This window comes from Buteo buteo, chromosome 16, assembly GCF_964188355.1.
Source record: "Buteo buteo chromosome 16, bButBut1.hap1.1, whole genome shotgun sequence".
Lineage (NCBI taxonomy): Eukaryota > Metazoa > Chordata > Aves > Accipitriformes > Accipitridae > Buteo > Buteo buteo.
In genome coordinates, this window is record NC_134186.1 from 29988282 (window position 1) to 30008938 (window position 20657).

At 54.5% G+C, this 20657-nt stretch overlaps 1 protein-coding gene across 2 annotated transcripts in view; it reads left to right on the top strand.

Annotated features, from left to right (window-relative positions):
• The first annotated feature begins 4021 nt into the window (after window positions 1–4021).
• The window catches only part of NUP160 (nucleoporin 160), a 28987-nt gene continuing 12351 nt past the window's right edge, over window positions 4022–20657 (top strand). The window contains exons 1-18 of one of the 2 annotated variants that reach the window (XM_075048372.1): window positions 4022–4235; window positions 4410–4620; window positions 7103–7325; window positions 7569–7647; window positions 8492–8606; window positions 9377–9535; window positions 10545–10622; window positions 10847–10944; window positions 11793–11877; window positions 12346–12414; window positions 13155–13238; window positions 14143–14313; window positions 14443–14542; window positions 16166–16331; window positions 16961–17076; window positions 17165–17325; window positions 18676–18809; window positions 19128–19198. In XM_075048372.1, the coding sequence (XP_074904473.1) occupies window positions 4033–4235; window positions 4410–4620; window positions 7103–7325; window positions 7569–7647; window positions 8492–8606; window positions 9377–9535; window positions 10545–10622; window positions 10847–10944; window positions 11793–11877; window positions 12346–12414; window positions 13155–13238; window positions 14143–14313; window positions 14443–14542; window positions 16166–16331; window positions 16961–17076; window positions 17165–17325; window positions 18676–18809; window positions 19128–19198 (2323 nt within the window). In that variant the 5' untranslated portion in view covers window positions 4022–4032. The remainder of the gene's footprint in view (window positions 4236–4409; window positions 4621–7102; window positions 7326–7568; window positions 7648–8491; window positions 8607–9376; window positions 9536–10544; window positions 10623–10846; window positions 10945–11792; window positions 11878–12345; window positions 12415–13154; window positions 13239–14142; window positions 14314–14442; window positions 14543–16165; window positions 16332–16960; window positions 17077–17164; window positions 17326–18675; window positions 18810–19127; window positions 19199–20657) is intronic. The other variant, XM_075048373.1, reaches the window with a different exon arrangement.

Sequence of the window (20657 nt, forward strand, 5' to 3'; positions counted from 1 at the left end):
CAAGCCAGGATCCCCCCCAAAAACCCACCGCCGTGCCCCCCTAAGCGGGGCCCAGCCCCGCATCCCCAGGCTGTGCCGCAGCCCGGACCCCCAGGTGCCGGCACAGCCGGCTCTGCCGTGGGGCACCGCCTCGGCACCCGGGCTCTGGGTGATTTGGGGAGCAGCCCCCCCAAACCCCAAATCCTTCAGCTGTGCCCCGACCCTGCGGCCACCTTGGCCAGGGGGGACCCAGCCCCGCAGGCAGCCCGTGCCGCCGGGGACACCGGGGCCAGCAGACCCCGAGCACCCACCCCCGGCAGGGTCCGACCCCCCATCCCCATCCATGACTGGGTCCCTGCCAGGGGACAAGAGGGGACACCCGGGTGGCACTGGGGGGGGCCGGACACAGCCACAGTTGCCCCATGCCCGCCACGGGGGGACGGCACCCCGGTGCCCGCGGGGGCTTCCCCACGTGATGGCCGGCCGAGGATTTGTGGCCACCGCAGCTCGTCCCCGAAGGCCGTCCTCGGCCGCCCTAATCCGCTCAGCGCGCCAGGATTACGGCGCCGGCCCCACGTCACAGGGACCGCGGCCACTCGCCTCGGTCCCCCGGCCACCGCTGGCCCGCCCCGCCGGGCGGGGGGGGTTTATCCTCTTACCCCCCCAGCGCCGCCGCGGTGGGCACGCAGCCGGCCAGAGCCCACGGGCTCCTGCCTGCCACCTCCTCTGGGTGGGGATTAGCCCTGACCTTCACCCCCGGCGGGACCGGCTGCTCCCCCCGACCCCCCAAGCTGGGGGCTGCCGGAGCCCCCGGGTACCCCCAGCCCCACCATGGGGGACGGAAGAGCCCCCCAGGGTACCGAGCTGGATGTGGCCCCCGGGTGCTGCCGGCAGCACGGGCAAGGACGCCGGCGGGCTGCCGGCTGGCTCCGGCACGGCGGGTCCCCAAAACTCCCCAGCTGGGGGAAACTGAGGCAGGGGCCGAGGTTGTGCCAAGCCGCCGGTGCCGGCGCGAGGGAGGTGGTATTTTCTCCCCGCCGCCGAGGGTTCGCCGGCCCCATCGCACATTCCTGCGCGGGAGACGGGGCGTGAGGCACGGCCCACGGCGCTTTCCCAGGGCCCTGGCACGGCACGCCAGGAGAGGAGAGGGCGGGAAGGCCAGGGGTGCCGGGCTGGGCAGCCGGCCGAGCGGGGCCGGAGGACGGCCAGCCCGGCGGAGCCATATAAGGGAAGGCGGTTCACCATTTCCAGGCGTTTTCCAGGATCCCAGCGGCCCTGGGAACGGGGAAGGTCGCCGCCGGCTCCAGCCCAGCTGCCACAGCTCGGCGCGGCCATCGCTCCCGGCCCTGGCTGGCACCGCCGGTGCCCAGCGGGCACGAGCTGGGTGCTGGCACTCCTGCCCGCAGCATCGCGGTGCCGCAGGTGGTCCGGCACAACGGGGGTCCCCGCGCCGCAGTAGGGTGACCCCGCGCCGCGGCAGCCGCGACGCCGTGCCCGGGGGGGACCGGGGCTCGCGCCAGCGGTGCCATGCTCCCGGGACACGGTGGCGTCGACCCTGTGGGGCTGCCAAAGCCTCTTAGTGCCCGGCACCCGTGGCGTCCCGCGTGGCCGGCAGCCACGTAATCCTGCCAGAGGGGCGCGGGGCACCCCCACCCCACAGGTGGCTGGGGGTCCCGGTGCGATACCCCCTGTCCCAGCGCCCCGGCACACACCCGGGGGTCACCCCACACGCCGCAGCCTCTGTCCTGCACCCCCGGCTGGGCCTCAGGGTCCCCCCAGCCCCACGGCTGCCTGCCCCAGGCGTCCCCCGGCACCCCCAGGACCCGTGGTCCCCTGCCCTCCCCTGGGACCCACGACCCTGCCCCACGGCTCACCGGGACCCCCCACCCCCGTGCTCCCTCCAGCACCCACGGCTCCCGCCCCACTGGGACCTACGGCCCTGGGCACCCCGCAGACCCACAGCTCCCGCCCCACGGGGATCCACAGCTCCTGCCCCACCGAGACACAGGGTGCCGGCCCCACCGGCACCCACGGCACCGAGCCCCCCCCCCGGGACCCACGGCTCCCTGTCCCACCGGCACCCGCAGCGCCGGGCACCCCGGGACCCACGGCTCCCTGTCCCACTGAGACCCACGGCTCCCACCCCACGGGGATACAACAGCTCCCGCCCCACCGGGACGCGACGGCTCCCACCCCAGCGGCACCCACGGTAACCGGGCACCCCCCGGGTACCCGCCCCACCGGCACCCACAGCTCCCGTTCCACCGGGACCGACGTCTCCCGCCCGGCGGGGACCCACGGCTCCTTCCCCAGGGGGGGACCCCCGGGCGGCGCGCCGCGCCGCGCGCGCCGCGTCCCGCTCCCGCCGGCGCGCCCCGTCCACCGCGCGCCCCCGTTCCCGCCGCCCGCGCGCCCCGGGCCGGACTCACCGCGCGCCGCCGCCGCCGCCGCCGCCGCCCCGGCCCGGCCGTGCCCGCAGGAAGCGGCGGGAGAGCCCCGGGGGCGGGGACTGCGGCCGCCCCGCCCGGACCGCCGGGCTGCTCCGGCATCGCCCCGGCCCCCGCCCGCTCCCGGACACGCTCCCGGACACGCTCCCGGGCGCGGTCCCGGTGCTGTCCCGGTACGGTCCCCGGGGTGGCCCTGGCAGGGTCCTGGCACGGTCCCGGGGTGCACCGAAGGACGGCGTGGGGGGAGCCCGCACCCCCCGGGCACCCCCCACCCCCGGGTTCCCTACCCGAGGGGACACGGGTGCCCCGCGGGGCACCGGGAGCGAGACCCCCGGGGCCGGGGCAGCGCGGGTGCCCGCGGGCGGGGGGATGCACCCGCCGTCCCCTCCGTCCCCACGGCCGCCCCTTCCCTCGCCGGCGTCCGGCTCCCGCCCCGGCACGGCCCGGCATCGCCTCCCCGCCACGCGTGAGCCCCGAAACCGCCCGGCGCCGGCTCCCCGTGGCTCCCACAGCGGCCCCGGGGTCCTTCGAGCCCCCCGAATCAAGCGGGGGGGGGCGGCCGGAGCCCCCCGGCCCACGCGCGGCACCTGCCCCCACCAGAATAGGGCCATTCTGCGGGCAGGCGCCTTGTGCCGCCGGCGCCGGGTTCCCGCTCAAAGGCAGGATTGTTCCAGGCCGGCTGCCCCCCGGCGCGGCACCGACGCTGCACGGGGAGAGCGTACGGCGTCGAGGGGTCGCCGCCGCCCTCGCTGGCGCGCCGACGCGTGCTGCGCCGCCAGCCGGGCCCTGGCGTGCCTGGCACGCGCCGCCGGCCCCGGGGCACGGCCGGGCAGGCGGCTGCCGGCTCCTTCGCCAGGGCCGAGGCGTGAGGAAGAGGAGGGTGCCGGAGGCTGGCACGGCGGGCGCCGGCAGAGCGGTGCCCGGCTGGGTGGGCGTGGGAAGGCGGCCGGTCTGGCTGCGGCGGCAGCCGGTGGGCCCCGGGGTGGTGGGTGCTGCCGGGGGGGGGACACACATGGGGCGGCTCCGGCCCCCCCTAGCCCAGCCCCTGCCCCGTTCCCCTCTCCCCACCCTTCTCCCCATATCTTCTCCCCAAACCCCTTCCCTTTCCCATCTCCCAGACCCCCCTCCCCAGATCCCCTCCCAGGACCCTCTCCCCACCCCCCCATCCCCATCCCCTCTTCCGACCCCTCTCCCCAATCCTCCTCCCCTTCCCCTCTGCCCAGACCCCCTGCCTCCATACCCTCCCCCCCAAATCCCCCTCCCCAGACCCTCTCTCTGCCCCATCTCCCCATAACCCCTCCTTAGACCCTCTCCCCACCTCCCTCCCCATATCCCCCCTCCCCAAATCCCCCTCCCCAGACCCTCTCCCCATATCCCCCCTCCCCAAATCCCCCTCCCCATATCCCCCCTCCCCCCAAATCCCCCTCCCCAACTCTTTCCGCACCCCCCTCCCCAAATCCCTCCCACCCCCCTTCCCCCGCCCGCCCACTAGGGGGCGCCGCAACACTCACACCCCCCCGCGCCGGCCCCCGCCCCTCCCCGTCACGCCCCGCGCCTCCCTTCCCGTGATGCCCCGCGCGGGTGAGGCGGGAAGGCGGGCGGCAAGATGGCGGCGGGTTTGGCGGAGCGGAGCTGCCTGGAGCTGAGCGCGGCGGCTCGGGGCCCACCGCGACGGTTTCAAGAGGTGGTTTTTAGCCCGCCGGGGACGGTTCCTCTCCCCGCCGGTCGTTACGGGGACAGCGCGGGTGGGTTTTGCTACCAGGAGAGCGCGCAGCTCGCCGCCGCCACCAGGAACCGCTTCGTGCGGTGGTGAGTGAGGGCCCGGGGGCAGGCCCAGCCGCGGAGGGAGGGGGCCGGGGGCAGGCCTGCCTGCCCCCGGCCCCCTCCCTCCGCGGTTGGGCCTGCCCCCGGGCCCGGTTGTGCCCATCTCCCTCCCCTGCCCGGGCCCACCGTCCTCACGCCACCCCCGGTTTCTTCCCTCAGGACCACGTCGGGAGACACGGTGGAGCTGGTGGAGGAGTCTCTGGATGTCAACCTGCTGAACAACGCCGTACGCCTCCACATCCAAGGCTGCCCGTTTTTACCGGGCGGCGTGCACCTCTGCGAGGTGCAGAATCACTTGGTCGTCCTCCTGATCACCGGGCAGACGGTGCATCGCCTGCTCCTGCCGCATCCCGCTCGCATGTACCGCAGCGTGAGTACCGGGGTGGCCTGCTTCTTGCTTGTGTCAGCCCACTGCCTCGGTCCTGCCCATCAACCGCCCTCAGTGAAGCCGCTAAGTACATTGCAAAATAGCAAAGGTCTTGGCGTGCTTCTCAGCAAGGGCACAAAGTGCTGCTTCCCACCTGTACCGCTTTTGGCCAGGATAGAGCTAATTTTGGCTGTGATAGAGTTAATTTTCATCATGGTACTTTCTGTGGTGCCATGTTTTGGATTTGCGATCAGAACAACATTGATAATGCGCTAATAATTTAGCTTTTGCTGAGCAGTGTTTGCACAGCCTCAAGGCCTTCTCTGTTGCTCACTCTGCCTGCCCTGTGAATAGATTTGGGGGTGTGTAGCGCTTTGGGAGGGGGCACAACCAGGCACATGACTAAAACTAACCAAAGGGATGTTCCTTGCCACGTGACATTGTGTTTGGCGATAAGAGGGAAAAGCAGGGGTTTTGCAGGGGTTAGCCATGTTTTTGCTTGGGAACTGGCTGGGTGTTGGTCTATCCAGCCTTTGTGTCCCTTGTTTTGTTTTCTCTTCTTCTGCTTGTCCTTCGCTTCTTAAGCAATTATTTTATCTTTTTATCTTGACCCCTGAGTTTTCTTGCTTTTATTCTCCCTTTCCCCATCCCATTTGGGAGGGAGTGGTCGAGCAGCTTTGTGCTCCTTCACTGCCCACCAGGATTAACCCCCAACATGGCCCTGTCACGGGGCTTCACGCAAACCCTGTCGCCATTGTCGTGTCCGTGTCATGTGGGCTGGTTGTCAAAACACTGGAGGTGAGCTGCTGATGGGTATGAAGCTCAGCTTTTCCTGAGCCCTTCCAGTTGGGCTGGATTTTTTTTCCCTGCCGAACAGACCATATACTGGTTTTGGCTGGGACAGAGTTGGTTTTCTTTGCAGCAGCTCGCATGGTGCTGTGTGGCGGATTTGTGACCAAAGCAGAGTTGGGGACATGCTGCTGCTTGAGCTGTCACTGAGCAGTGCGTGCACAGCGTCGGGGGCTTCTCCTTTTCTTGCTCTGCCCCCCCCCAACCAAGCTGGCTGCGGTGGGCGGGAGGCTGGTAAGGGACAGTCCTTGTGCTGTGACACTGTGTTCAGCAACACGGGGAGGGAACTGGGGCAGGTGACCATTGCTCAGTGCCTGGCTGGGCATCAGGCTGCTTGGAGGAGGTGGTGAGGGATTGCTTTGGCATTGCTTGGTTTGGTTTTACTTTATTCTTCCTCTATCCTTCGCTTATTAAACCGTCTTTATCTTGACCCACGAGTTTTTGCTGCTCTTGTTCTCCTGTGCCTTGCTGGGGCCCGCGGCTGGTGACAGTTACCTGCCAGCTGGGTCAGTCCACCACAACCGATCGGTTCTGTAGCTCTGTGGTAGGGATTTGTTCCCCAGGCTGGAACCCTCTGGTGTTTCCAGAGGTGCAGAGCTGGAGCATGTCAGGCTCTCTTTGAGTTTTGTGGAAAACTCCACGCTTTAGTTTCTTACTCTCCAAACTTTTCTAGTTAAATTTCTTTATAGGTGTTATAAACTGCTAAACTCCCAAGTCCTCTGATTCTTGACCAGATACAGCAAGCGCGTTCATCAGTGTGGGGTAGTTCTCTATGTGGAAGTGAAAACCGCTGGGGACAAGAGTCAGATAGGAAAAGCAAGCTGGAAATCTCTTGCTTTGTTTGGAACTGAATGTGCTCAGACCACATGTGGGGGAGGCAGAAGCCATAGGCATCAGACTTGCAGCATTTGCCCAAAGCTGAGGGTATTTCAGATTTGTGAATAGGGCTCTGATTTTGATGAAAGTTGGTGACATAACCTGAAATGAGGCTCAGAGGTTGGAGGTGGCTCTGCTGGTGGTCCTGGGGCCTGGCCTTGTGGCGAGGGAGGCCTGGCTGTGTTTGTAACTTACCTTCTATGCAGCAAGGCATAGAATCTTTTTATTTCATGTGGAAGATGGATCTTATGCAAAATTTATACCTCATTTACCCATTTGCTGTGACTTTTTCTCTTGTGTCTGCTTCTGGTGTGTCTTGTCATGTCCCTTTCTTCTCTTGGAGAGCTTATCTCTTGGTTTTAGCGTTCCAGACAGCTTTCCCAAGAGATGATGCTGTGCTGTTGCAGAGCTGCTCTTCACAGGACTTGTTATCAGCATTTTGCTGTGAGCTGTCTCAAAGCAGCTGATGGACTGCGGGACTCCTTTGGGGGTGTTATAGTATATGAGCGGGGGAGAAAGTGAGCATTCCGCTAGAAAATTGCGGGTTTTGAAATCCCTTTCATATCTGGTTGTGAACAGCAGTGGTCATGGGTTAACAGTAAGGGAAACAGGAGTGGTAGTGATGAGAGTTCTTACCGGAAAAATCCTTTTTATCAAGTAGCAGCATCACGGTTGCCATTCCACGGGTGTCTGGTTGTTTTTTCTGTGCCTTGTGTATGTGTGCTCGGGTTTTGTACTCTCTGCTGTTTCCCTTCTCCAGGAGCTGATAACAGAGAGCCAAATGCAGTCCGTGTTTACAGACATCGGCAAAATCAACTTCAGAGATCCTTCAAATTACTATGTGATTCCCAGCGTGCCAGGCCTGGCATCTAATTCTGTCGCCTCAGCGGCGTGGCTCAGCAGTGAGGGGGAGGCTCTCTTTGCTCTGCCCTCTGCTTCAGGAGGAATCTTCGTCCTTAAGCTGCCTCCTCACGATGCGCCTGGTAAGGAGCGGGAACAGGCTGCCTCCTCACATCCGCCTCTCTGCGAAACACTGCTCCATGTAGCATCCGCTCTCCTAGCCTTGAGCTTCGCTCGAGTTTAATTTTTGTCGTGTGTTGTACAAATTCAGTCCACACACACAAAAGCTCTTTTATATCATGCCTGTGAAGCCCCTTGCTGGTGGCAGTAAATATTTTGTTAATGAGTACTCAATGTATTTCTTAATATCGCTTTTATTTTGAAAGGAATGGTTTCGGTTGTGGAATTGAAACAGAGCTCAGTGATGCAGCGTTTCCTTACCGGTTGGATGCCAACTGCCATCAGGTTAGTGTCTGGTGACGAATAAGAGGAGCTAATTTTGTCTTTTCGATTCCCTCACCTAGAGTTTCTAGCTGAAGTCAAAGACAGGCAAGTCACCATCTATAAATACTCTGCCAGAAAAGTTAACTGGGTCACAGGGCCTATCATGGTACGGAAGTTGGGACTTGAACACTGGATTAGTTCATCTTAATGGGGTCCTGCTGATTCTGCATGTCTGTGTCTACGAATATGCTATATCTAGTAATTGGCCTCCAAGGATTTACCCAGGATATGGCTCGCAGCCAGCGCAGATTAAGGATTACAATAGTTTTATGTTCTTGCCCTTGTTGTGAAATGTCAGGCTTGTTCTTGACCAGCAGAGGTTACCTGTGGATGACACAGATGCTCTGTGTGCAGACTGGGCTCGGTGTTGGATCGTAATCATTATGGTATCTTAGAGCGCACAACCAAATTCTAGGCCCAGTTACCTGGAAATGATAGCGAGTCCCCTGATGCCCTGAATGACTTTGATCATCAGTAGTGCGTTGCTTGGGGCTGGCTGGTCAGATCCTTGCTTCCCTCTAGATCCTTCACCTGCATTCTGCAAGCACTAGGCTGGGGCTGGGGAAGCCAGGGATGTGCTTCGGCTCTACCAAAGTGGGTGGAGAACTGGGCATTACTGGTGTAGCAGGCTCCTCTGCGCCTTGGATGCTGACCCGCACAGTCCTGAAACGCTGCTCTCTCCTCCTGATCTTACACCACTGATTTATTTGTTTTTAAACACAGCGTGATAGAAACCCTGTGCTTTGGATCTATGCGCTAGCCTTGATTTTCTTTTAAGCTGTTGAAATAAATTCTGTAATTTCAGAGGTGACTGTGGCCCATCGGACCTGCCTATCAGCCTCTCTGTTCATTGCCTAGATCACGATGCCTTTCTCTTTGCTCTCTGCCAGGACCATAAACTTCGGATGTGGTCCTATAAGGTGAGCGAGGCCTGGATTTGGGGGAGCAGCGTCTTCCACCGCTGCTTGAGCGATAGTCTGAGGCTTAAGGAACAAAGGCAGAGTAGTTGGCATAGATTTGGTCTGCTGTTAAATTGTCACTGAGTCAACTTCTACACGCTGGGCTTCAGCGCAATTTGTGAAAACTGTTGTGGCCTGTGTTTGTAGCCACATTTGGAAAGCGGTTGGTGTGTCTTCTCTGTAGCGAAGCCTTGTGCACAGGATAAGAGGCAGTATTAGGTTATTTAGAAACGTACTGGAGCTTTCAGGAAGGCAGGCGGGAGCTCTTCAAGGGCTGAGAAGGCAGACCAAATGGATTTTATGCTGCTTTAGTGGTAATAAGAGTGTCTTTGTAATGTGGCTCCTTGTCAACAAGAAGTTAATAAAAGCCTCTGCTTGCTGCATGCCACTTGCTCCAAATATCAGTGCCAAAGCTAATCGACCAGCACAACTGCTTTCACGGCTCATCTGCACTGGAATGCGTGCGTGCATTACAGGAGGGAGGGGAAGGTTTATTGTACGTGCCTGGGCTCTGAAAGCCCATATGCTTGGTGAGAGAGGGCACAGGTGAGATGGGGAAAGCTGAACAGTGTTAAACAGTGGTTTGGGTGTGTATATGGATGCTTTATTTGCATCCTTTAGAGGAAGATCTGGGCAGACTTTGGCCAGAAGAGGAAGGGTGAGGGAGAAGGGCAGTTTCTCAGTCCCGAGTTTTTCCTATGCTACTTTCCTGACACCTTTATTTTGCATAGGATCAAATGTGCCTGATGGTTGCAGATCTGCTGGAGTTCATGCCGGTCAGCAGGGACCTGCGGCTTGCAGCTGGGACTGGGCATCGACTGCGACTGGCCTTCTCCCAGTCCCTAGGTCTTTACCTCGGCGTGTACATGCATGCGCCCAAGCGAGGGCAGGTATGGAGTGACGGGGCTTCCTCACTGTGAATGCATCTTTCTTGGGCTGCATGGCAAATACGTTGTTCCTCCTTGGATTCGGGCCTGTAAGGCAAGAAATAGGGAAAAGTTTCATGTCTGACCCTCTGGAGAGAGCAGTACTTTCTGAATAAACGTTTTTGCTCTCGAAACTCTGCAGGATACACGTGCCCTCACCCTGGGACTGGAATTCCCTGTGTGACTAAGCTGATCTGTTGAGTGCTAGTTCACTTGTCCACCTCCTGTTCTGGTAGGATCCTGAAAGCACGTATGTGCCGTGGGAAAAGGAAGGGTCCAAAAGGAGCTAAAAGCATGGAAATACTGATAGTATGTTTATGTTGGGCTCCTGGGAGCATGCAGACGCATCTCTGTGCGTTGCCAAATGTTGACTTCTGTAGAACTTCTTCTTCTTGTGGTGAATAATAAATTTAGCAGGACAGGAATGACGGCACAGAACAGTCTCATCTGTTAGACAGCTTACCCTCTCCATTCTCCAGGGGATTCACATACGGAGCAGAAGCATGTGTCGTGACTTCTGCTGTCCCACCAGCGCTCTGCTTGCTCTGGTGAGAACACCCAGAGCTTGGTTTGCCACAAGTGGCCTGAGGATTCAGGGCTTTTCCACCTTAGTCTCCTTACTTGCCCATGTCATGTTGTTGCTGGCAGTGCCCAGCAGTGATGGTGTTATGTTTTTCTGGTTTAGCCTTTCAAAAGACAGCTAGAAATCCTTCAGACTCGGGCAGAGATGAGCGTCACTGCCAAGAAGGCTGAAGCCAGCGATGTCAGTACGTGGCACAGACGGTCAGCTTGGCAGGGTCTGTGGCTGGCTGTGCGTGGTGTACTCAGCTTGGCTCTCCTGCCCTCAGCCCTTAGGGATCTGTTGACTGTAGCATCAGGCAAGGAGAGGGACCAGAGAGATGAGCTTCCCCGTGACATGATGGTTATTGGCTTAGCTGTCCTTGAGCAAATGACTTACGAGGTGCGTTTGTAGTTCTGTGTCTTCCAGCTGGTGAGCACCGAGAGTAACCGCTACAGCCTTGACCACATATCCTCTCTGTTCTCCTCGCAGGTGAGCATTGGGGCCCAGCTCCCCCAGAAGGCACCGAGACAAGGGGGAGGGTTGCTTACTGAGAGATCAGAGGCCTGGACTTGGGGATTTGAGAGTGAATAAAGAACTCTTCCCAAAGCCTGTTTAAACGATACGAGGGAATGTTTTGCTGTCATTAAGTACACATGTCTCTCTGCTGTATTTGAATTTATGATAAGAAAGTAAATTTGCCCTCTCTCTCCTAGGAGACTCTGGTTGACTTTGCCTTAACCTCGTCTGAGATCTGGGCACTGTGGCACAACGAAGAGAATCAAACCGTTGTGAAATACATCAATTTTGAGCAGTGAGTTTCTGTGCTGAATTGCTAGTGTTGATAGCCTTGCGGGGGTAACTACAGGAGCCGCTCCCCATGCTGCTCATTAAAAGCCCTATTCGAGCTCCTCAACTTGTCTCCTGCCCTGCTTTGCTGACCAAAGTGTGGAGATGCAGCGGTACCTAGTTCTTCCTATTGTGGTGTTCGTGTCGTGCACAACTGTGTCTTTCTGTAGCGCATATTACATGGATTTTTTTTTTTTTTTTTGGTTCTGCTTTCTAATGAAGCTACAACTCAGCTGCAGGAATGTGAAAAATTTAAAAAGCTGGGTGGCAGTCTTGCTGAAAGTGGAGTCTGCTGTGAGTGTGTTGGAGGGAGGGCTGTAGTTCACTCACACCTCCTTCAAAACATAACTGTCTGGTCTCTTCCAAGAAAGATCATGTTTTGAGTGATATGAAAGGATCATCCCTGCCTTTATAAAGCTGAGAGGGTAGACTTGGTGCATGACCATGACCAGGGAGTTAAATAGTGGGTGAAAAAATGCTGTGAGTATGCAAGTTTAGGCAGAAGAATCTACTGGTCAGTTTGAGAAAGAGTTGCTTGGTGAGTATGTGTGATGAGGAGAATGTTGATAGAAATGAAGGAATGCAACCTGTTCTGTTAGCTTAGGGCTGGGGATGCCTCCATTAAGTTCTCCTGGCTAAATCTGTCACTTGTCACTAATCAAAAGCTCCTGTTATCAGGTCCAAAGGGCCATGGTTGCTGTAAGTCTGTGATCACTGGTGAAAGTGCCAGGTTAGGTTCAGGTAGCTGGGCCCAGGTGCGCTGTGTTGGAGCACTGCAATGCAAAGTTGTTTCTGGTTTTGTTTTTCTGCCAGAAATGTGGCGTGCCAGTGGAACCAGGTCTTTGTACAGCCACTGCCTGAAGAGGAAGTGACGGTTCGACACGATCAGGACCCCAGGGTGAGCCGACTATAAAATAGCAACAAGAAGTAACGAAGCTTCTCTGCCCAGGAGAACATTAAGACAGTTCAAGTGTACAAATTATATTGATACACTCTTAAAATGACTGCAAATTAAAGGGGACAAGCCTTAGCTTCTGTTGCCACAGCATTAAAGCACTAAGCATGGTTATGAAACCAGAAGTTGAGGGATGAGGAGAATTTTAAGTCAGTCAAGAGAGAGCCTTGAGACAAGACACATGAATAAAGAAGATTTGGAGTGTGCAGGAAGCACTGTTCGATAACGGGAACTGCTAAGGGGTTGGAAGGTGAGAGGTTGGCGCAGGATGGGGGTATGAACTGAAGCTGGAAAGAAATACAGATCCATGGGATAAGTTTGAGAATGGGAGGAAAGACCAGAAGCAGTATCTTAAATGCTCTCCTCCTGACATGTGTGCGTCCTTAAATTGCAAACTTTTTCTCTTTGCAGGAAACCTACCTGGAGTATCTCTTCATGCCTGGCCGGTTCACAAATGCAGCTATCCAGAAGGCTTTACAGGTTAGTGAGAGGGCATTTGGTGCGCTCTCTGTTCAGCTTCTTTCTGGCCATTTAGATGTGAGGCAACAGGATTCCTTGGAGCTCTTGGCTGGCATCAGTTTGCATTTGATAGTTTGTAGACCTGTCAGTAGTCACTGAAGCAAGTCAGCGGCCGTTGTGCCATATTTCAGCCGGTGTGTGCTGACGGCGGGAGGCAGAACGTGGTTTCCAGAAGATGTTTTCCCTTCGGACAGCAGGTTGCTGAGCTTGCTTTTCATTGCCTGCTGCTTTAGCCCTGTGAACAGACTCTCAGCCCACTGTAGTGCTGTTTCTCAGAATATATCCACTCAGTTCTGGCTCCTCTGGGGCTGTAAAGGGCAGAGCAAGGCAACACACAGTGCCTTTTCAGGAAAAATGGAAAAGCTAAACTTCGGCTACTCTGATTGGCTTGATTCTTTGTGCTGTGACCTTATGGCAGCCTACAGCAAGCTATAAGAGAGAGCTGCTGTGAAGGTGTGCAGCACTTCTTTCCTTACATCCCAATGCACTCCCTGCCGGGAGGCTTCCTCCATTTCCACAGGAAGAGGAAAGCTGGCTGTACATTCATGTACCCCACATCTAGCAGCTAGCTGTGTTTTTTAATACTTTTGTCCTGCAAATTACTGGATGATGCTGTTGTGTTTGCTTTATGTCGCTCAATGCTGCTTGAACCTCAGGGATACAGCGCTCTTGCTTTAAAAGTTTGCTGTGCTGCTTTTCAGATTTTTTCTCAAGGAACTGAGAGACACATGGATCTGACGTGGGATGAGTTAAAAAAAGAGGTTACCTTAGCCGTGGAAAGCGAGGTGAGGTGTCCCCCCTCCCCCACCCCGTGTTTTGTTCTTACCTTTGTTGTATGTATTGTGATGGTTCAATGAAGTTAAGTGAGATACAAAGTGACCCCAGGCCTTGTTTTGTCCTTTGTCTCTGCAAAGGAGTTATGTGACTTTTAAAAAAAGTAGAGATCATCCTTCCTGCCTGGCTTTTCCCTTCCCTCTTCTTTTTTGGAGTCCTTTCTTCTTTCTTCATGTTCTGTCGTCTCAGCTGCCTGGGTGCACTTTGCATGGAGTGTACTTTGCTGGTGGTGCATCACCTGGTGCCCATTTTCAGCTGCCTGCACATGGGTGCTGGTCACCACCACGCAGAGCTGTTGCTCATAATTATGGACACCAGAAGATAATCTGCTTAGCGGACCTATCTGAAAGATCAACTGGCTGTCCTTTTGGATTTGAATTTCCTCCATTTTTATCCTACTTCTCCAGATTTTACTCCGATATGCCTGATTCTCTAAGCCAGCAGTCCTTCCACCTGCGGCTCATCCTTGAGGCTGCTCAGACTATTGCTAGAAAGTTCACAAAAAAAGGCAGTTTTGTATCCTCTATAGCAATCGTCACGCGTGATGTTTTTAGAGATCTGCAGTGCTGCCCTTTTTCTTGATATCGTTGGTGTTGCTTTATCTAAGGTTGTATAGAAACAGTTCTTGTGGGCTTTGTTCCCCTTGCTGTTTGCTGTGTGATTCACAGGAGTAGGAAAAAACTTACGTTTTGACGTAAGGTGGTGGGGAAGAGCACTGTAACTGCTGTTTATAAACCTTAACCATGTAAAGCTGTGGCTCTGGTTATGGGACACAAGACAACAGTCTGAACGCTACAATTTTTCTCTCTGTTTCGCTGCCTGTGTTCATCTGAAGTCTCGTTTTGGTCCCGCTAGTTCCAGGGCAGTGTGACAGAATACGAATGCTCGCTGGAGGAGTTTTGGCAGCTGCAGGTGGAGTTCTGGTCCAAGTTCTATGCCTGCTGCCTTCAATACCAAGAAGCGCTCTCACGGCCCCTGGCCCTGCACTTGAATCCCTACTCCAACATGGTGTGCCTGCTGAAGAAGGTGAGGCTGAGCAGTGGTGGCTTTTTGGCCACTGCAGCCAACTGAAGCAGTCATCTCCAGGGAGGAGTTCTTCTGACTGAGGTCTGGATTTGGGGAGCTCAGAGAAGGGCTTTCTCCTCACCTTTCTAGGGCTCCTTGTCTTTCCTTGTGCCCTGCTCCTTGGTGGACCATCTCTATCTCCTCTCTAATGAGCACCTCCTGACTGAGGACGACGCTGCCATCTTTGATGGTAAGTGAGGAGACATGGAGCTCTTCCATTGTTGGAGGCTGAAACACTGCATGTCAGGGAAGCCTTAGGCAGAGGGATGTGGGAGTTTCCATAGAGGCCTCTTGAAGTGCTCCTGACTCCATAATTATCTACCTGGAGATAGTTTTCTTATTTTGGCATTTGTAGGGAGTTGTATTTTGTGCAACCTGCCGTCATGCTCACACCAGGAATTGGAAAACAGTGTCAAGACTGCAAATCTGCTGTGACTTGTTTCAGATAACTTAAAAAGGAAGAATATTAGATTTCAGGCTGCATGTTGCTCAGTGACAAGGACCTGCATTGGTGGATTCTTTGCCCTTGTGGCCTTACAAACTACCTGTGTAGGCTGTGGTTAACTGGTGCCTTCTTCAGGCCCACTCTCTGTGGGACAGCTCTGCCAGCTTGGAGCTTGATAGTGTGCCGGCAGGTCCCCAGTGCTGGTGGGGAGAGCAGGATGCAGAAGCTCGTGTTTTTGATCATGTGGGTGACCCCCCCATGTGAACCCTGCTTAACACTATCTCAGCTGGGTGCTTGCTCAGCTCAGCCATCCCCACTGAGAGCTGCAAGACCTACTCTGACTCAGTGCAAGTGGTTCTCTTTTTTGTAAAATTTACCAACCTCTGTGTCTTGCTGATGGAGTAAACTCCTTTCGGAGATTACAGAGAAGAAGGAAACTTGTGATCCTGGCATGGTGGGCTCAACTGCCCAGTTCTGCAAACTTAGATTCAGTGCAATGGTTTTGTATAAATGTTTTCATGTAAGCTGTGGAGAGGGACTGTGCTGTTTCTTCTCGCTGGGAAGTAAATGCCAGAGCATGCAAAACCTGTCGTTTATATTGTCGCCACAGTGCCCTCTATGCTTTGCTGGCTGTGGAATGACGTTTCACAAGAAAAAGGCAACGGAAAATGTTACCTAAGCTCCACTTTCATGGTCAAGTGATTTTTATATTTTTGTAAAGAAGAATCGTCATCCATTTGGTTGAGCTATTTCTGGATGTGAGAGAAGGAAAGCTGGAGGCCTGGGCTGGGTTTGGGAGGCTAGCAGTTCCTGCCCTGTCTGTTTCAAACTTCTCAAAAAATGTGACTTAATTTTAAAAACACATACATAAAGGATTGCATTGCAAAGCAGTGATTTAAACCCTCAGTACTGAATTTTCAGATCAGTTCTAAGAATGTGAAAATCCTCTCTCAGCTGTGAGAGGTAGTGCTGCAAATAGATAGCTGCTGTGACAAGAGTGTGTTCTGCTTGGCAGAGCTAAGCTATCTGAGCCATTTGCTCGGGGGTTTTTTTGCTCTTATGCTGCACTAATTATTTCCTTTCAACCTGTGGCTGGAGAAAATCCCTTGGAGGTATTTTCGTTGTTTTATTGTTGCATCAGTATTTTTTACTTTCCAAATAATAAAGCCCAAATCTTTCCCTTGTGAACTCCTAAGTTTTAATTTGGCCTTGTAGTTAGCAGGGAAGGGTCAGTTTGACATGCGGGACTGAGACCCATCTGATGCTGGTAGTTTGCTGATAGGAGCTTAACTAACTGGTTTTTGAATGGTCCTTCCACTTTCGCTTTGAAATCTCTTGTAAATATACAGTTAGATTCTTTCATTACAGATTTGGAGATGTCTCGTGATGTTGTCTGTCTTGTCCAGTGCCTTCGACTGATCGGAGAATCAATTTCCATGGAAATGGCATTCATAATGGAAATGGCTTGCTCCCGCCTCCAGCCTCCAGAAAAGGCTGCAGAGCAGATCCTGGAGGACTTGATAGCTAATGACACGTAAGGAGATGTTTTTGCAGAAGCTCCCCTGCAGGGAGGCAGGGATGGCTGAGCAGGGATTGCCTGGAGCCATCCTTGATTGGCATCAGAGCACATTTGGGATGTGCAGGCTCTCCCTGTGCTGCAGGAGACTTTTCCAGGTCCCCTCACAGATGGGGAGCGTGGGTATTGGTGACGTTAGCAGGGTCTTCCATCCAGAACCCCCTTGCTGTTGCCTGGGGCCCTCCTGAAAAGACATGTTGGGGATTCTCAGGTGAGATAGAGAGCAGAAAAGGAACAAGTTCCTATTAGGTGATGGTTGCAGTGTGGAAAGCAAGTGCCCATAGACACTAGGTAGAGGTCAGAGCCTTGGTCAAGCCATGTGGTTACTGTGCTAGCCTCCTCAAATCGTTCCCCCGTGGAATGCCAGCTATCTGACTGTTATTTCCTGGTAGCCTGGGGGAGTGGAATAAATAGACTGGTCCCTGCAGGCGCTGTAATAAAACTCCAAGCCAGAAGAGGATTCCCATAAAGAATGTCCAGGCTGATCAGATACGCTCCCCTCCAGAGAGGATCAGTAAGGGAGGAAAGGGAGCCCTCTTGAGTTAGATTTCATGTTGCTGATGATTATTATCTTTTTCATTTTGCAGGGAAAATGTGATGGAGGACATACACAGCAAACTCCAGGAGATCAGAAACCCCATCCATGCCATTGGAGTGCTCATCCGAGAAATGGACTATGAGACAGATGCTGACATGGAAAGAGGTGATAGCTCTACAGCAGGATGTTTGGGCTGGGAAAGTGTTCTTGTCGGTCTAGTTCCTCCCCTTATCTCGGTGTTTTTATCTTTCAGCTCATCATCTAAATATGCGCATGAACCTCACCCAGCTGTATAGTAGTGGTACCGCTGTCAATGTGGTTTGCTGGGGGATATGTAAGATTGCCACGATCCGTTTCCTGATCTGTCGGGACCTGTTGATCCTCCAACAGCTGTTGCTGCGGCTTGGAGATCCTGTGAGTACAGCCCTTGAAGCTACTGCTATGCTCTTTGAACTTTTGGATCTGGGGTTCTGCTGGTGCCAGACTGTGAGCTCTGTCTCTTCCCACAAAACACTGGAGGCTGTTTGAACTAGCCCCAGGCTTGGGCAAGCCCTGTTCTCTCCTCCAGTTGCTTTTGTCATCCTAAGCAAAGCAGTGGTGCGCTGCACTCACACCCTATCTCCTTCTTTCCATGCTGAGCATCCAGGAAGCAGGAAGCAAAACTCTCTTTCCAGGAGGAGGGCATTGTTTCCTCAGCGCTGCCTGAGCACGTACAGTTCTCCTATCTATTCCCCATCCCTCCTATGCCACTGCGCAGCCCAGCACGCACATGATTGCAGCCTTGTTCTCTGGCAACACAGCACTCAGCACCTTTGCGTCACAGCAGCAGTGTTTACCCAGAGGTCTTGGTTTCAGCCTCTGTGAGGCTGCTCCAGCCAGTGCAAACAGCCGCTGTAATGGCAGCTGTGTTTGTGGTCGTGGGGTGGGCTGGGCTGGATCCATCCTGTTGGTTGTGTGGCCGCACAAGAGATGGTGCTGATGGTTTGGGTGGATGCAAGGGTGCGGAACAAGTCCCCAGACAAGGGGAGTGTTGTTTAAACTAGTATTATTTACTTGGAAACGTTACTGTAGTAGTTTCTTGGTTGAAAAGAAATCCCCTTCTTCCTGGATAAGGTTGCCCTGGGAGTATTTAAAGCACTTTGCAAGCTGCCCTTCTGGAGCCAGGCTGTCACAGACCACAAGGCATGTGACCTGCTTCTTGCTTGATGAGGAACTGCTGCTTTGCCACCTATACATGCTTTTGTCCTTCACAAGCATGGATTGTTTTTCCTCTCGTCTCACCTAGCTGTGCTGCTGTTGACTAGAGCATACAAGGATGCAATGCCTGGGCAGCAGGCTGGGGCCCGAGATGGTCTCTGCAGCAAAGCTGTGATTTCACTCTCAATGGTGGTGTTGCAGCAGCGCAAAGCACGTTTTTGCTGGTGTCCCTGGCATCAGCAGGTGCTGGTGTTTGCAGGCTAGAGAAGCACTCCATGTGCACATAGCTTTGCTTTTTAAATTTTCCCCACGGGGTCTGGGCCACCAGAATAGTTAACTCATCCCTTGGTCTAAGGTGACACTGTTCTTTGTGACTGGGTTATTCTGGCACATGCAGGAGTCCTGCTGGTCTCCTCGATAGGTTGAGTTAACTGCTGGGCTGCTGACTTCCTTGGTGTTTGCAAGAGGGACGAGCTGGGCCTGATACAAACCTCACGGATTGCCGTTTTCCTGCCATTGCTCTCCGAGCTTGGCCTCGGTGTGCCAACCTCTGTGGTTTGCTTGCAGATGGTTTTGGGAGGGGGACAGCTGTTCCAGTCTCAGCAGGACCTGCTGCACCGCACCTCTCCCCTCCTGCTGTCCTACTACCTGATCAGGTGGGCAAGCCAGTGCCTGGCATCAGACGTCCCTGTTGACACGCTGTAAGTCTCTACCATGCCCGTTCTGTCTTTGATTGTAGGTTCCTGCTAAATCCACCTGAAATGCTCTTCCTGGTATGAAAAGCTGGTGGTTGCTGTGGGAGTATCACTCTAGGAGTCAGGTTGTGCTGGGGAGGGTTTTTTCCCCCTTTCATGTTTTGAGCTGACTTTTTGCCTTGTGCTAATTCTGCCGTGTGAGGTCTCGATGTTCTGTGCACTGTTGCCTTTTTCAGCAGTAGGAGTCATTTGATTTGAACAATGAGCACAATTAAAGCAGGAGGCGTTTTGTTGTTTCTTCACTGATGGCTTTTTCTTCTCTAGGGAATCTAATTTGCAGCATCTATCTGTGTTGGAGTTAGCAGACACCACTGCTGTAACACCACATAAACTAGGTAAGACGTCCACCATTCATCAGCTCTCGGTTTCTGTTATTTATACCTCTTGCACTCTGTGTCTCTGCCACCCGAGGGAAATGCTTCATGCAGTGAGCTAATGGAGTGCGTGGTTGGATGACCCCACTTTATGTGGAGATGTTTGTCATGCTGCCCACCACCAAAAAATAACAACAAAACCAAAGTATCTTGTAGCATTGGACTCAGACTGGAGACATGGATCTTACTCTCAGCCTGAGGAGGATTTGGCTCAACCAAACATTATTAATTCTGGCCCTGGCAGTACCAGCCAAGCTCACCTCTCGCTCCTGTATGTTACAGTGGCTGTAGTGGGTCAGACCACGTCTGTTCTGCTCACTAGCCTTCATCCCACAGTGACCACGAGCAGCAGCTCAGGGAAATGAGAGAATATAGAAATACTTCCCCAAAACATGCTTGTGCTTCCCGCACTTTGCAATTCAGACATGAGTGTTGCTCACAGCCAGTACCTCATGGGGGAAATTGCAGCTGATAATTCGTTCACATTTTGAAAGTCTTGCTGCAAAGACGTATGCTTTGGGTTACTGTCTTGGGGGAGAAATCCTAATGGGTGAGACTGTAAGGCAATTTAATTAGGAGGATGCATACCTTGAAGTGGTTACAGAGGGAGGTGGTGAGCAGGGTAGGGGAGAAAATGCACAGGTAAGAGCCTGCTGTAACTAGTCTGCATGGCACTTCGAGGCTGAGACACTTCAGAGGGAGCTGAGAAACTCAGTGGCAAACAGGCAGCAGTGCCATGTGTGAAGGACTGTGAGCTGGGGAAGAATTTCCTCCATGTGCTGACAGGCCTGAGGCATCTGTGCTCTTTGTAAGCAGGCTGCAATCTTCGGAGTCTGAACTCGCCCTGAATGAGAGTCTCGGTTCAGAAGGCAGTTGCCTCGACGTAAATGTCAGCGCATGAAAGCGAAATTGAAAACATCCTTTGTGTGTGCCAGTGTCGTGGGTTATTTCTTGGCCCGCTCATGAGGAAAGTCCTGTTTGACTGCTGTGCTTCAGGAAAAATATGTGAAACGTAGGGAAGATAGAAAGGAGGTGGCAGCTTGGGGAGAGGCGTTGAGAACAGTTCGCTAATGGGACACTGGGCTGCTTAGGGTGCTGGAATGAGGGAGGCATTTGAACAGAGCCAGATAGCCAAATCAGCACTCCCTCAGCCCTGCCCTGCAAAACACTCGGTCATGCTGGAAAGCTGCAGCTGGGTTGCGAGTAGTGCAACTGGAGAGAGAACGCAGCTCTTTTTTTTTTTTTTTTTTCTTTTTTTTTTTCTTTCCTATTATAATTGAGTTGTGGTTAATAAACGTTGCAGTATGTGGCTCTTTGATCTCCTGCTCCTCCCTCTGACTTAACCAGACGGCAAGAGAAATCCAAAACCAACAAGTTCGAGTATTGAACATACTTATTGTTTTGCTCTGACTTAATCTGT